The 13,054-nt window shown below is 43.2% G+C and overlaps 1 protein-coding gene across 15 annotated transcripts in view; it reads right to left on the bottom strand.

Annotated features, from left to right (window-relative positions):
- Positions 1-13,054, bottom strand: part of LYN (LYN proto-oncogene, Src family tyrosine kinase) — a 213,302-nt gene that overhangs the window by 63,566 nt on the left and 136,682 nt on the right. For all 15 annotated transcript variants that reach the window (XM_029591297.1, XM_029591300.1, XM_029591294.1 and 12 more), the window contains one exon: positions 7,871-8,023. In XM_029591297.1, coding sequence (XP_029447157.1) covers positions 7,871-8,023 — 153 coding nt within the window. The remainder of the gene's footprint in view (positions 1-7,870; positions 8,024-13,054) is intronic.

Genomic DNA, 13,054 nt, shown 5'->3' with positions numbered 1-13,054 from the left:
TTGAATCCCCATTTCAAGATCCCCATTTTAGTTCTCACACAGCAGCCCTCCTCTCCCATGTCTAACCATGATGTAAGGCTGTTACCTGAACACTTGGCAACTTAGACTCCCAGGGACTTTCTAGACTGCCACCTCCAAGTCAATGCGAGGAGCTTGTCCAGAAGTGTTAACACTTTGAATTTATCATTTTACTAGAACAATAATCATATGCCTTTGTTGTCCTTTGGTCTTCCTTATGGTGTTCCCCAGGAGTCTGCCTTGTTAATCTTTGTTCAATATCTATATCTCATCCATTTGCAAGGTTCTGGCCAGACTCAATGTTGGGAATTGACTCTATGCAGACAATATCCAATTTTTTGTTATGTGGAAGCCCTAGATAGAATCTCTAAATGTTTAATCACACAAAGACCGGCTCACTAAGAATAGGCTCTCTTTAAATATGGGCAAGAAAGAAATAATTAACCTAGCATGTTACCCTTCTTCAGATATTCCTAGTTCTCTTACAGTGGAAAGTGCATCAATTCCTATTGTCACCCAGGCATGTAATCTTGGAGCTACTAGTGATTCTTCTTTGTCTCTTAAGCCTCAGATTAGTCAGATTGTGCATGGTGCCTACTATAAGCTACACATATTACTAAGGCTTCACTCCTATTTAAACGTAAATGATCTGAGAACTGTGGTGCATTTTCTGGTACTATCTTTGCTAGACTACTGTAACATATTGATCTTCCTCAATCCTCCAACAGAGCATTACAGTGTGTCCAAAACTCTGCTGCAAGAGTAGTTTCCAGTGCCTTGATCTATCAGATTAGACAAATCCTGTGAACAGCTGTTCTATGTACTAGTAGGGTTGCCAACTGGCTCTAGATCAGTGGTTCTCAACCCTGTCCTGGGGACCCCCCCAGCCAGTCGGGTTTTCAGGATATCCACAATGAATATGCATGAGAGAAAATTTGCATGTTATGGAGGCAGTGAATGCAAATTTTCTCTCATACATATTCATTGTGGATATCCTGAAAACCCGACTGGCTGTGGGGGTCCCCAGGACAGGGTTGAGAACCAGTGCTCTAGATTTTCAGGACAGGTTGATCCAGTCCTAATTTTACTCCCCTACATGCAGGTACTTACAGTCTTGCTTTTCTTAGGGAATGCAATAGGGAAATCAGAATAAGTCAACCTGTCCTGAAAAACTGGAGCCAGTTGGGAACCCTATATACAAGGAGCTTTGAAATTTGTTGCCACGCCCATTAAAGAAATAAACCTCCTATTTAAAATTCAGGAAATTGGTGAAGGGTTTCTTTTTCCAACAATCTTTTGAATAATTAGTTTTAAGGCTTTTAGGAAGATTTTATTGATGGCTAGGTATGTTTATCATACATTTCTTATGTTACAGTGTCATGCAGGATTTGAGATGGAAAAAAAAGGAATGCAAGGAGCTTATTGTGATTTTAGTCTGTTTTATTTTTATTTTCACCTTTTAGTGCTTGTGTCTTAATGATTTTAACTTGATGTTTTAATGTTTTGTATCTTTGCCGAATTATGGATGGTTGGAAACCACTCAAACATAAATCCAAAACCCAATGAAGCAAGTGACTATCTTTCACACTGACTTCATTGGTATCATAGAAAAGTAGCTCAAGTCGATTTAGATCAAGTCATTCAAATTGCTTTACATCAATGTGGACTTCAGATGATTAAAAATAATTCCGAAGTCCACATTGATCTATAGTGATTTGAGCAACTGGATCTACTTTTGTATGATACCAAATAAGTCAGAGTGAAAGATAAAACAGTTCCCTTATTTCACAAGTAGCGTGTAGGAATCATTCTCAGCAGGGAAATTCATTCTAAGCCCATGGGGCATATAACCTGTCTTTCAGGGATGTGCATTTGTTTGAAAAGAAATAGGAAATGTCAATGACAGATGTGGTAGCAGTTGGGCAGGAAGCTAGTGGTAGAGGGCTAGACAGAATGGTCGGCAAGGTCTCAAGAACAGAAAGAGAAAGTAAGAGAGAGGAGGCAGTGCAAATCCCGATGCACATTTCCACCCCAGTTGGCTGAGAAGGAGACTACACTTCTCTGCTGCTAGGAGAAGAATGTGGTTCTGCTCTACGCTTGCTGGTGGGGGTGGAGGGGTGGGTGGGAAGTGCATGCAGGTAGGAAAGATTCCCTGGGAGAGGGAAGAATGCTTGAGAAAGTTTCAGGGGTGAAGTGCATCAAGAAAAAGAATCTGAATGGGGGTGGGGTTGAAGGCATTGGAAGCAAAGGGCTTGGATGTAGTATGTGTGAAAGCAATAGAACTGGGTTGGGGAGAGCGTGAAGTTGGCAGTGAGGGAGAGATGAATACATTAAATGAAAAACTGTCAAAAATGGCCAGCGGCAAGAATTGGTGACCAACTAAGGTCAACACAAGCTTCTCTATGAAATCCTCTGTGCTAGTATCACCTAGATAGATTTGCACTATGAGCAAAAATCCTTCTAAAAAGGATTTTGGGGGTGGAATTATTTCTTTTATAAAAGTTTTAAATTCTTATTCCAAAACATCTAAATATGAAAAATAAAAAGTTTTGGATACAATAGGAATAAATAGGAATTCTAGACAGAAAAAGAGCCAAGAAATAGGCTTCTGACATTTTGAGCGAAATAAGTAACACTGCTTCTTTAATTCAGAGCATATAATTCTCAGCCGGTTACCAGAGGAGGATGGGGAAACTGGATCCCCGATCTTTCTATTCATTTGTAGCATGACAACCAATATTGTACTATAAATACTTCTGATGTGGGCTCAAGCGCTAGTTTTTTTAAAATCATCTTCATGATGGCCCAGATAATGTGTATAATAAAACAAATACATTCAGAAGAAGTTGAACCAATAACCCAGTGTTAAAAAAAAAAAGGACACTGTACAGAAATGTCCAGGCCCACTGGTGAATAGACTCCATTTACCAGCCAGAAACACGTTTTGCTTGCTATAAATACATTCATTGTGCAGCTCCTCGTGTCCTATCTTCTTTTCTCTCTCCCTACACCTTTCCTCGTAAAGTGCGTTCATCGGGCAAGTTGCTCTTATCTGTGCCTTACTCTTCCACCACCAATTCCCCAACTCCATGCTTTTTACCTTGCTATGCCCTGGGTCAGTGCGTCATGCTCCCTTCTCTGGATGCATTCAAATCCAGTTTAAAAACTCATCTTTCTAAAGCTGCTTTTAAATCGTAGCCATTTCTCTACAATAAATAAGCCTCCAATAGACTCCTGTTTGGAGTGGAGGAATATCTAGTGGCTAGCTACAGCAGCGGGCTGAGAAGCCGGGAAGCCAGAGCTCAAATCCGTCTCCCACATGCCCCATTGCCAGACATTTTCCATCTGCTGGGAAATTCTCATTTGGCTTGCCCAAAATGAAGACTGTAGGGTAGTAGAGACTCCCAGTAAGGGCCCCATATTCTGTCATAATGTGAAGATGTGTGTCGCAAGGAATATGTACACTTCAATTACTGCAATTTCGGAGCTGTTTGCGCCAGTGAGTGAACAGAGGAACTGACTTCCAAAATGAAGCAATGATAAAGCGAGCAGCATGCACCTTTTGTCACATAACTTTTGTTGCCACTTGTTGAGGTTTTGTCCTCCCAAATACCCTAGTAAACAACATCTTCCCCTTCTTTCCTCCAAAAACCTTGTGTGTATATACATGACTCCTGCCTATGAACATAGGAGCCTACCTGACCACAGCCCCTTAGAAAGCTTTGAAGCCTTCTTCCAAATTGCACTCCAGGCTGCCCTGTCCAGTTTTAGACACAAATCAGCATTCCATTTTTTGATCACAGAAGGAGGTGCATCCCTCTGGGTCATGGATCACACTCTAATAACTACTTTTTGGGATAGATCTTCATTCATTAGGGCTTTTTCAAATGCAGAGGGCAATCTCCTGACCCACCCTATGGTTTCCAAAGAATGGATAATCCCCTTAAGCCTATCATATAGCACTCTCAAGATAGCATAATTTTGCACCAACTGTCCAAAGGACACCCACCCCTCATCATCCCACAACTGCCCTAGAGATCCGAGTTCCACATCCCACCAATCTTTCATATCACTATAAAAGGTGTGGATGGAGAAGCTCGGATTACAATTAAGCAAGGATACAGGTGACAACACCTTTCCGGGATTTTTAAATGTTTGCAGACCTCCTTCCAAGCTTTCAATAAGTGCGCTATCAGCAGATTGCTCTGGGCCACTCTATGTACCTGAATAGCAGTATAAAGAAGAAAAAGCAAAGTAGCCTTGGTTGTTACATTCTCGTATTTAATTTTCCACTGTACTGGCAACAAGGATGTGATATTAATACACAGACTTAAGTTTAAATTCTTTGCCTTGGGTAAATGCCATACTGTGAAGCTTTAAAAGTCGGTACTGCATGCTCTATTAGATGTTCCTTCCTCTCGTCTTGATAGATTTTCTGAAACACGAGCACAAATCTTCTCTATCGCTGGACTCATTTTTTGAAACAGTCTCTCTGACACACAACTCTTGGTTGACAATCAGTCCTTTAATAAAGTTCTAAAAACATATCTTTCTAACTAGTCTTCCCATGAGATTCCATTAGCTGGATGGCCTGTCTAGTCTCTTCTACTTTACTCCATAGAGGCTACTTAAATGGCAAATCTATTTTTATTGTTTCTATGTATCGCCTTTTATTCTGGTGTTGTATTATTTTATATTTATGTTATTTATTGTTTTAACTTTTGTGTATGTTTTGATTTTGATCCCCATTTTGAACCTTGGATACCTGCGGGCTATAAATCTTTAAATAAGTAAATAAATAAATGAAGAGTGCGTGAGTTTGTGGATTACTTTCCTTTTGGCTCTCCAATCCACCCATTTTCCCACTATATTTTTCCACTTGTTCATTTCCGCTGCCAGCTGAACTACTCATGCTTCCAAGATGTCTCCCAGGAGGACGGTGCTTTCTGCCAGTGCTCAGAGGAAATCTGAGGGCAGGTTGAAGGCCAATGACTCACAATACAGTTAGTCTCGAGGGAAGATGGAAAGTCTTATGTGTTTGGGCAATGATGCTTGATCGTAAATGCTGTGAAGCCAGCTGCCACTTTGCATTAAAAAAAGAAGAACACCACACACACACATACCCACCCACCGCAGATCTAGGTTTTCTATGATACCAGGCAAATTATTCTCCTCCTTCTGTACAAACTGAAACTGCCAAACTGCTCCTCGTCTCACTTATTCAAAAGAGCTGTGCAGCTTTGCCAATCCATCTGCAGGGATCTCCTGCATGCAAAGTACTCTCTTTTTGTGCTTATGCAGAACAAACAGAGGCAGAGAGAGGAAACCTGCGGCACTGCCTCACAGCACAGTAACGGCCCACCCCAGCAATCCTCACAGGAAAGTATTTCACCCAATTCCGTGTCAAGAACATCACAAACAAGAGGAAACACCTTTAAGCAGAAGGAAACCTCCATTCTTCTTTCCTGTGATTTTTTTTTTTCACTTAAATGTATTTTTGTTATTTGGAAAGTTGATAACTCTCTGGAAATAGTTTTGTTTTCAGCAGGTGAGGATATACTGTATGAAGAAAATTCACCATTCAGAAATAAAATGTTTCAATCATGACTTGCATTTGATGCCTACTTGCTGCTGCCCCAATTAATTTAATTAAAAGCTTATATATTTTGCTTTTCCAAAAGAGAAACCCTGTTCAAAAGTGAATTACAATCAAAATTAAAAACAAGCCATCCCACAACACCCAATGTAAACCGACAAAATCACTGTATGCAATAGCTCATAGAAAGTATCAGCATTAAAAAAAAATGTCCGTTGCGGAATTAAACCAAAAACCACTTATTCATCATCTACCCGGGCGAGCAAATCCTTTGCATCTTCGTTAACTATCATTAACAGTGTGACCAGAAGCACTACCCAATGAAAGCACCTTTATTAAACATTAGCACAGTCTCTGCAATGCAGAGACTTGACTACAATACAGCTCAGGTGCTTAAAACACTCCGAGCCCCTTAGGGGCGGTGGAATTTGGATTACATATGGCAGAACTCCTTGCTGTAATGGGAATTAGGATGCTAATCTTCTAGTTTTGGGAAGATGTACTGGATGTCAAAAGGGCACAGAGCAATCTTACTTTATCTTAAGCATCATCATATCGGAAAAATTTCATCAGAGATAATAGTACTGCATTTAAAATGTGTGCGCCTTATTGCTATTTTTTGCTGTCCTTCTGCAATATCTTAGCTGCTAAAATGTGCTGTTTTACCACTTTGAAAGCATGAATCACTGTGAGGCTCACTTCTTGCTTGCAACTGCTTTCAGTAGTAACCAATGTGTCTTTAGGTTTCCAATACATATTAATAGCAAGCATAAAAATAATGCAGTACTATCTTAACTAGAGATGTGAATCGTGTCCTCGATCGTCTTAACGATCGATTTCGGCTGGGAGGGGGAGGGAATCGTATTGTTGCCGTTTGGGTGTGTAAACTATCGTGAAAAATCGTTAAAATCGTGAGCCGGCACACTAAACCCCCCTAAAACCCACCCCGACCCTTTAAATTAAATCCCCCACCCTCCCGACCCCCCCCCCAAATGCTTTAAATTACCTGGGGATCTGGCGGTGGTCCAGAACGGCGGCGGTCCGGAACGGTCCCCTCAATAGAATCGTGTTGTCTTCAGCCGGCGCCATTTTTCAAAATGGCCGCCGCAAAATGGCGGCGGCCATAGACAAAAACGATTCGACGGAGGAGGTCATTCCGGACCCCCGCTGGACTTTTGGCAAGTCTTGTGGGGGTCAGGAGGCCCCCCAAGCTGGCCAAAAGTTTCCTGGGAGTCCAGCGGGGTTCCAGGAGTGATTTCTTGCCGCGAATCGTTTTCGTACGGAAAATGGCGCCGGCAGGAGATCGCGTGCAGGAGGTCGTTCAGCGGCGGTCCGGAACCCCCGCTGAACGACCTCCTGCAGTCGATCTCCTGCCGGCGCCATTTTCCGTACGAAAACGATTCGCGGCAAGAAATCGCTCCCGGAACCCCGCTGGACTCCCAGGAAACTTTTGGCCAGCTTGGGGGGGCCTCCTGACCCCCACAAGACTTGCCAAAAGTCCAGCGGGGGTCCGGAACGACCTCCTTCGTCGAATCGTTTTTGTCTATGGCCGCCGCCATTTTGCGGTGGCCATTTTGAAAAATGGCATCGGCTGAAGACAACACGATTCTATTGAGGGGGCCGTTCCGGACCGCCTCCGTTCTGGACCACCGCCGGATCCCCAGGTAATTTAAAGCATTGGGGGGGGGGGGTTCGGGAGGGTGGGGGATTTAATTTAAAGGGTCGGGGGTGGGTTTTAGGGGGTTTTAGTGTGCCAGTTTTCCTGCCCTCCCCTTCCCCCGATTTACGATTTTTTAACGATAAATCGGGGGAATTGGTATTGTATCGTGGCCCTAACGATTTTTTGACGATTTAAAATATATCGGACGATATTTTAAATCGTCAAAAAACGATTCACATCCCTAATCTTAACCAGCAGGAGACTTCTGGTGCTACTGCAGGCTCACACCATCCCCTTCCCCCTGCTTTGAGGCAAAACTGCCAGTGGCAGTGCTTGTACAGTTTAAGAATACTAATCATTCTGTAAAGCTGGGCCAGCATGCACGATACAGAGAGAAATCCGAGTTAAGTAAGACTTCTCTCTGTATTGTGCATCTAGGCCCAGATTTACAAAGATTCTGAGTTGTTAAGATGGCAGACAATTGCAATATAGGAAGTAGAAGACCAAAAAAAAAAAAAGAAAAGAGTAACAAAGTGTTTTCTTCAGAGTGTAAGGTTTGTAGTAAAGGGATTCCACCCTTATTTTTACCAACTTACCCATCCAAACTTCACCAAACTGCCCAGCTCCAAGCTTCTTCACTAGCTTTATGGATTCTCTTTGAATCTCCCATGCATCCTTATCCCAGGGTTTTTGTGGTTTGGGGCTCACACATGGTTTTTCAAGCTTTCTGCACAGACCATCTGCCTGCTCTAATGTTCCACAAAAGAGGAAAACAAAAAACATAAATGCATCATATTTCAATGCATACAACTGCATTTGAATAGAAACGCCACTGCTCTGGACACTGTATATTAGGTAAATTATTTTCAGCTGAAAGCAGCAGGATTAAAAATGTGCTGGATAGTGAATGCCAACAGTACACTTTTGCATTTACAGCAAAACTATGGCTAGCATTAAAGGGGTTCATTTGATTTTATTTCAAAGGCAATGTTGACTTCAACAGGTCAAGACAGCAGCATCGTTCTTATGAGAGAATTTGTCTTCTGTTGCATGCACTGCGCTGGAATAACATTCTTTGGAACAGTCACTATGCTGAAATAGGTAATGAAGTAGGGACTGAATGCTTCACCACACACTATTCTGATAACACCTTTCACAGGACACTCTCTGCAGAAGGCATGGGGTAACTTTAAATGCTGCAATCCTAATTCTAGAACAGGATTCTCTAGTGGGGAAGGAGGGGGAGGCGGACCCAAAGGGATCATATTCAGCGTCTATCAGTAAAAGACCACACTGAGTATTGCCTCAAAACAGTATAGGATACTTTACTGGAGTCAGAAAATGAAGTAGAGCAGTACAAAAATACAAATCGAGAAACGGAAGGTTAACTACCATTCTTCCTCCAGCTCTTGCTGCCTCTCCCTAGCGCCTCTGGACCTACAAGGTGGCCCCATTTGTAGATTTGGGCAAATTACCCTCCTGTAGGGGATGAACCCAAACTATCACTCAAATTTATCACAATTCTACACTCATGGAACTTGCTGTAAATGTCCACATTTGAACGTATGTAGCGATGCTCATTTATATTATTTCTTTTATATTAACTATGCTTTGGTATTATGAGCTAATTAATGCCATACTATTATGTAAATAGCAAAAAATTAAAAATAAAAAAAAATAGGAGGAGTGAGTCTGCTGTGGTAACATATTCCTTTAATATCTGATAAGGACCTGACAAATGAAGATTTAAATTTTGTTGCCAAGACAACCAGCAGAGAACAGATGTATAAATACAGATCCAGCAAATCACAGGAATGGTGTATATACTATTTTGTATGATAACTATGAGAACCCATATGATTAATGTTGTTTCCAGTGTAGTTCCCTCATTATTAAAGTGATAAGCTGCAAGGGACGACAACTTTCTACACTAGAAGAAAAAAAGTTTAAGCAAACCAGCTTAGCAGTAATATTCACTCCCAGCCCTTGAGGGCTGCCATCATGTCAGGTTTTCAGGATATCCCTAATGAATATGCATGAGATAGATTTGCATACAGAGACAAATCTCTCCTATGGGAGTGATTTCCACTACAATATTGAATATGCTGCAGAAGTCTGGCTTGAAGGTTACAAAGGAATGCCTTTACAGCTGTTCCTATGCCAGAGTTAGAAGCAAGCACAGTCAAGACATGCCACTGAAATGTTAAAAATCATGCCTGGCTGTAGCAGTTAGCTGTGGATCAAGAGTCCTAGGCAGCCATGACCGCCAACAACCTACCCTTCACTATGCTCACCTGAATTATCCTGAATTCTACTGATGGTTCATAGATTGTACTAATTGCAGTAGGGCAAATGCACATTAATATTTGTATAATTCTCAATCAGATTATTTTTCAAAAATAAATGTAGTAAAAGCCTGCTCTATTTTTCTTCTTTTTTTACATTATTACTGGTTCTTTTATGACCAGAAGTATTGTATTCATTTATTGGCTATACATTCAACATGGCTGCCTGGTACCCTAAGAATTCTTCTAACTATAATAGAGAGGAAAATTGCCCTGCGACTGCATTGCTGGTATGCAAATTGAGCTCCAATCCCTCCCTCTCTCCCTGTACTCTCCAGCCCTTCTCTCTCTCTGTATGGAACTTGAGTCCATCCTGGAAGAGAACATTGGTGGCAGTGGATGACACATTTACCCTCTCCTGCCCACCTGCCCCAGAAGAGAGAGAGATATATTGGTGGCAGTGGACAGTGCAATCCACCCTCCCCCCTCCACCAGACCCCTCAACCCCCAGCTCCTATCAGCCAAACAGGAGGAGGAGGACAGCAGCCTTGCAGTGCCTCCAGCACTTTCTCCCTCTTCCCTGAATGGTGCACTTTGAATCACATGGTTCAAAGCATGATGTCTGGGCCCCGGCAAGGGAGGAGAGAGGATGTGCCGGAGTCACTGCCAGGCCACTGTCCTTCTCCTGCTTTTGTTTGACCGATAGGAGCTGGTGAGGGACTCTGGGACTGGGGGCAGGGAGAAAGTGAATCGGGAATTGTGAGGTGGGGGGAAGAGAATGAACTGACCGGGGATAGAGGGGGAGGGGGGGGTCAGGGAGGCAGTGAACTGAGCTAAGTGAGGGCTTTGTGGGGTGGTAGGAGGGAGCAAACCAAATTGAATGAGGAGTTTGTTGGGGAGTAGTGAACCAGAGTGAGTGAGCAGTTTGTGGGGGAACCAGGGTGAGTGAGTGGTGATGGGGGGGGAGAGAGGAGGAAGGGGAACCAGGGTGAGGGAAGGGATTTGGGGTATGAAGTGAAAGAGGGAGAGAGAGGACTTTGGAAGGGGATAAGGTGCAGTTTCACACAACTCAATTATGTATTTCTTACACTTCCCAGTATTTCCCCATCCTTGGATGGGCTTTTACTAATGGTGTTACATAATTTAGCTTGCCATTGAAATTTAATCAAAATATACATTGAAAACAATGTTTTCAGAAAAAGATAGAAATAACACTCTTTCTTATCATTACAACATATAAGAAATATCCCTACTTACCATATATTATAAGAATAGTGGGAGAACCAAATATCAGAGCAGATTCAAGGAAATACAAATTATCTTAACATTTAGTTACAACACAGTTCCATGTACCTATTACTTTTTACCAACACACGGCTCGATACTGTAAGGCCGCGGTAGAAACAGTGCGGCAGTGTCAGGCGCACCCTTCCTCCCTGCACGCACAGTTCTCTTGACCTAGCACCTGATACTCTCCTCTAATCGCATGCAAATGCATGCCGCGGCTGTGAAGCGTTAGGGAAGGGTTATGCCCGCGCAATCCATTTTACTGTATAGGCGCTTAATACAGCGCCTATACAGTAACCTGGGTGCGCTGGTACCTGTCATTTCAAATGACATTTGAAATGACAGGCACCAGGAAGTGTAAAAAACAAAGTTTTTAAAATACCTGTCGGAGGGCCGCGTGGGTCCAGGCGGCCGGCGGGCGGCGGGATCCGGGGGGCGGGTGGTCGCATGTTAATTCTAGGCCGCGGGCGGGTGGGCGCCTGTTCCAGGAGGCGGCAGGGGCGGGTGGACGCGTGTTAGTTTCAGACGGCCGGCGGCGGGAGCCAGGGGGCGGGTGGTCGCGTGTTAAATCTAGGCCGGGTCGCACAGACGCGCATTCCTCCGCCTGGATGAATGAATGCGTGCCTGTGCGACCCCTGCGATTCGGTGCTCAAGGCAGTCACATGCCATGACGTCGGGCGTCGTGACGTCACGCCTTGAGCGCCGAATCGCAGGGGTCGCACAGGCGCGCATTCATTCATCCAGGCGGAGGAGCTGGCGGCTTTCGCCGCCGGCTCCTCCGCCTGGATGAATGCGTGTCTGTGCGACCCGGCCTAGATTTAACACGCGACCACCCGCCCCCCGGCTCCCGCCGCCGCCCGCCGGCCGTCTGAAACTAACGCGCGTCCACCCGCCCCCGCCGCCTGGAACAGGCGCCCACCCGCCCACGGCCTAGATTTAACACGCGACCACCCGCCCCCCGGCTCCCGCCGCCGGCCGCCTGGACCCACGCGGCCCTCCGACAGGTATTTAAAAATTTTTATTTTTTTTTCTGACAGGTTTTATGTGTTCCACAGCATTACATTTTCTCGATCATCTCTGTATCGCTTTTTTTTTTGTGTTTTATTGTTTTTGAGTATCTTAAGTGGTGTCGATGGATTTGTTACTAGACTCACAGTCCTAACACCTACTAGGGGGAGGCGGTAAACTAACACGTTAAGGCCGCGGCAAAACAGCGGGTTACTAAGGAGATAATATCAGCGCCCGTTACAGTATCGGAGGGGAATAGCTAATTCCTTCATTATACAGCTAATTCGTTCATTTACACATCATATACATGCTGCGTGCGGAAAGGGTTGTGTGTCTATTTTACGAAGCGCTAAGGACGCGTGAAACTGGAGACTGTATCGCTGGATCGCCTTACTCGTCTGTATTGTGCGCTCCCAGCACGTTACAGACGGGGAATCTTTAACTCACGTTACTGTATCGACCTGACAGCTTGGAGTTACTTAGGAGTGCGAGTCTTATACCAAAAATTGCTCAGGCTCTGAAAAAATCTATCTATCATTTTGGTATACCAGAATACATCTACACAGGAATCTTAGATAAAAGTTGGCTCCATGTGAGATTACTTCACTCTTCAACATCAGAAAGGCTTTTCTTTTCTCTTGCATTTTCTTTGTAATGTCCAGAAATATTCTTATTTGTTGTCCATAAAACAACGTACTCTGATTACGAAATGATAATCCTAATACGGTATATCTCTATCTGATAATTGTATGAAGGTCACCAGCAGCGTTGCTCTGGACTCTATCTTGGTCTCAAAGGATTTTTCCAATATTTCAGTTAGATTATCAGAGGAAATAGAATCTTCATCTGGTGGTTTCTTTTCTTCACTTTTAACAGGCAGGTAGAATATTTTAGAAATCAGTGGAATAGATGTTTCTGAAAATCCTAAGACATTAATTAGGTAACTTTTAAGGAGATCCTTTGGTGCCGTCCATATAGTCTTAGGAAAGTTCAAAAGTCTTAAGTTATTTCTTCTTATTTCATTTTCAATAAAGTTCATTCTTCTCAGCACTAAATTCTCAGATTTTATTAAGTTACACTGCACTTCTTTAACATTATTTATTTCTGCCTCAACCTTTTTCACAGTTGTTTCCATCAGTTGAATCTTATTCTCCATTCTCTGAGCTTTATCAATATTTTGTTTTACAACATTTGTTAGAT

The sequence above is a fragment of the Rhinatrema bivittatum genome, chromosome 2 (genome assembly GCF_901001135.1).
Source record: "Rhinatrema bivittatum chromosome 2, aRhiBiv1.1, whole genome shotgun sequence".
NCBI lineage: Eukaryota > Metazoa > Chordata > Amphibia > Gymnophiona > Rhinatrematidae > Rhinatrema > Rhinatrema bivittatum.
The sequence above is the reverse complement of the archived record's forward strand: the minus strand, read 5'-3'. Positions and strand labels throughout refer to the sequence as shown.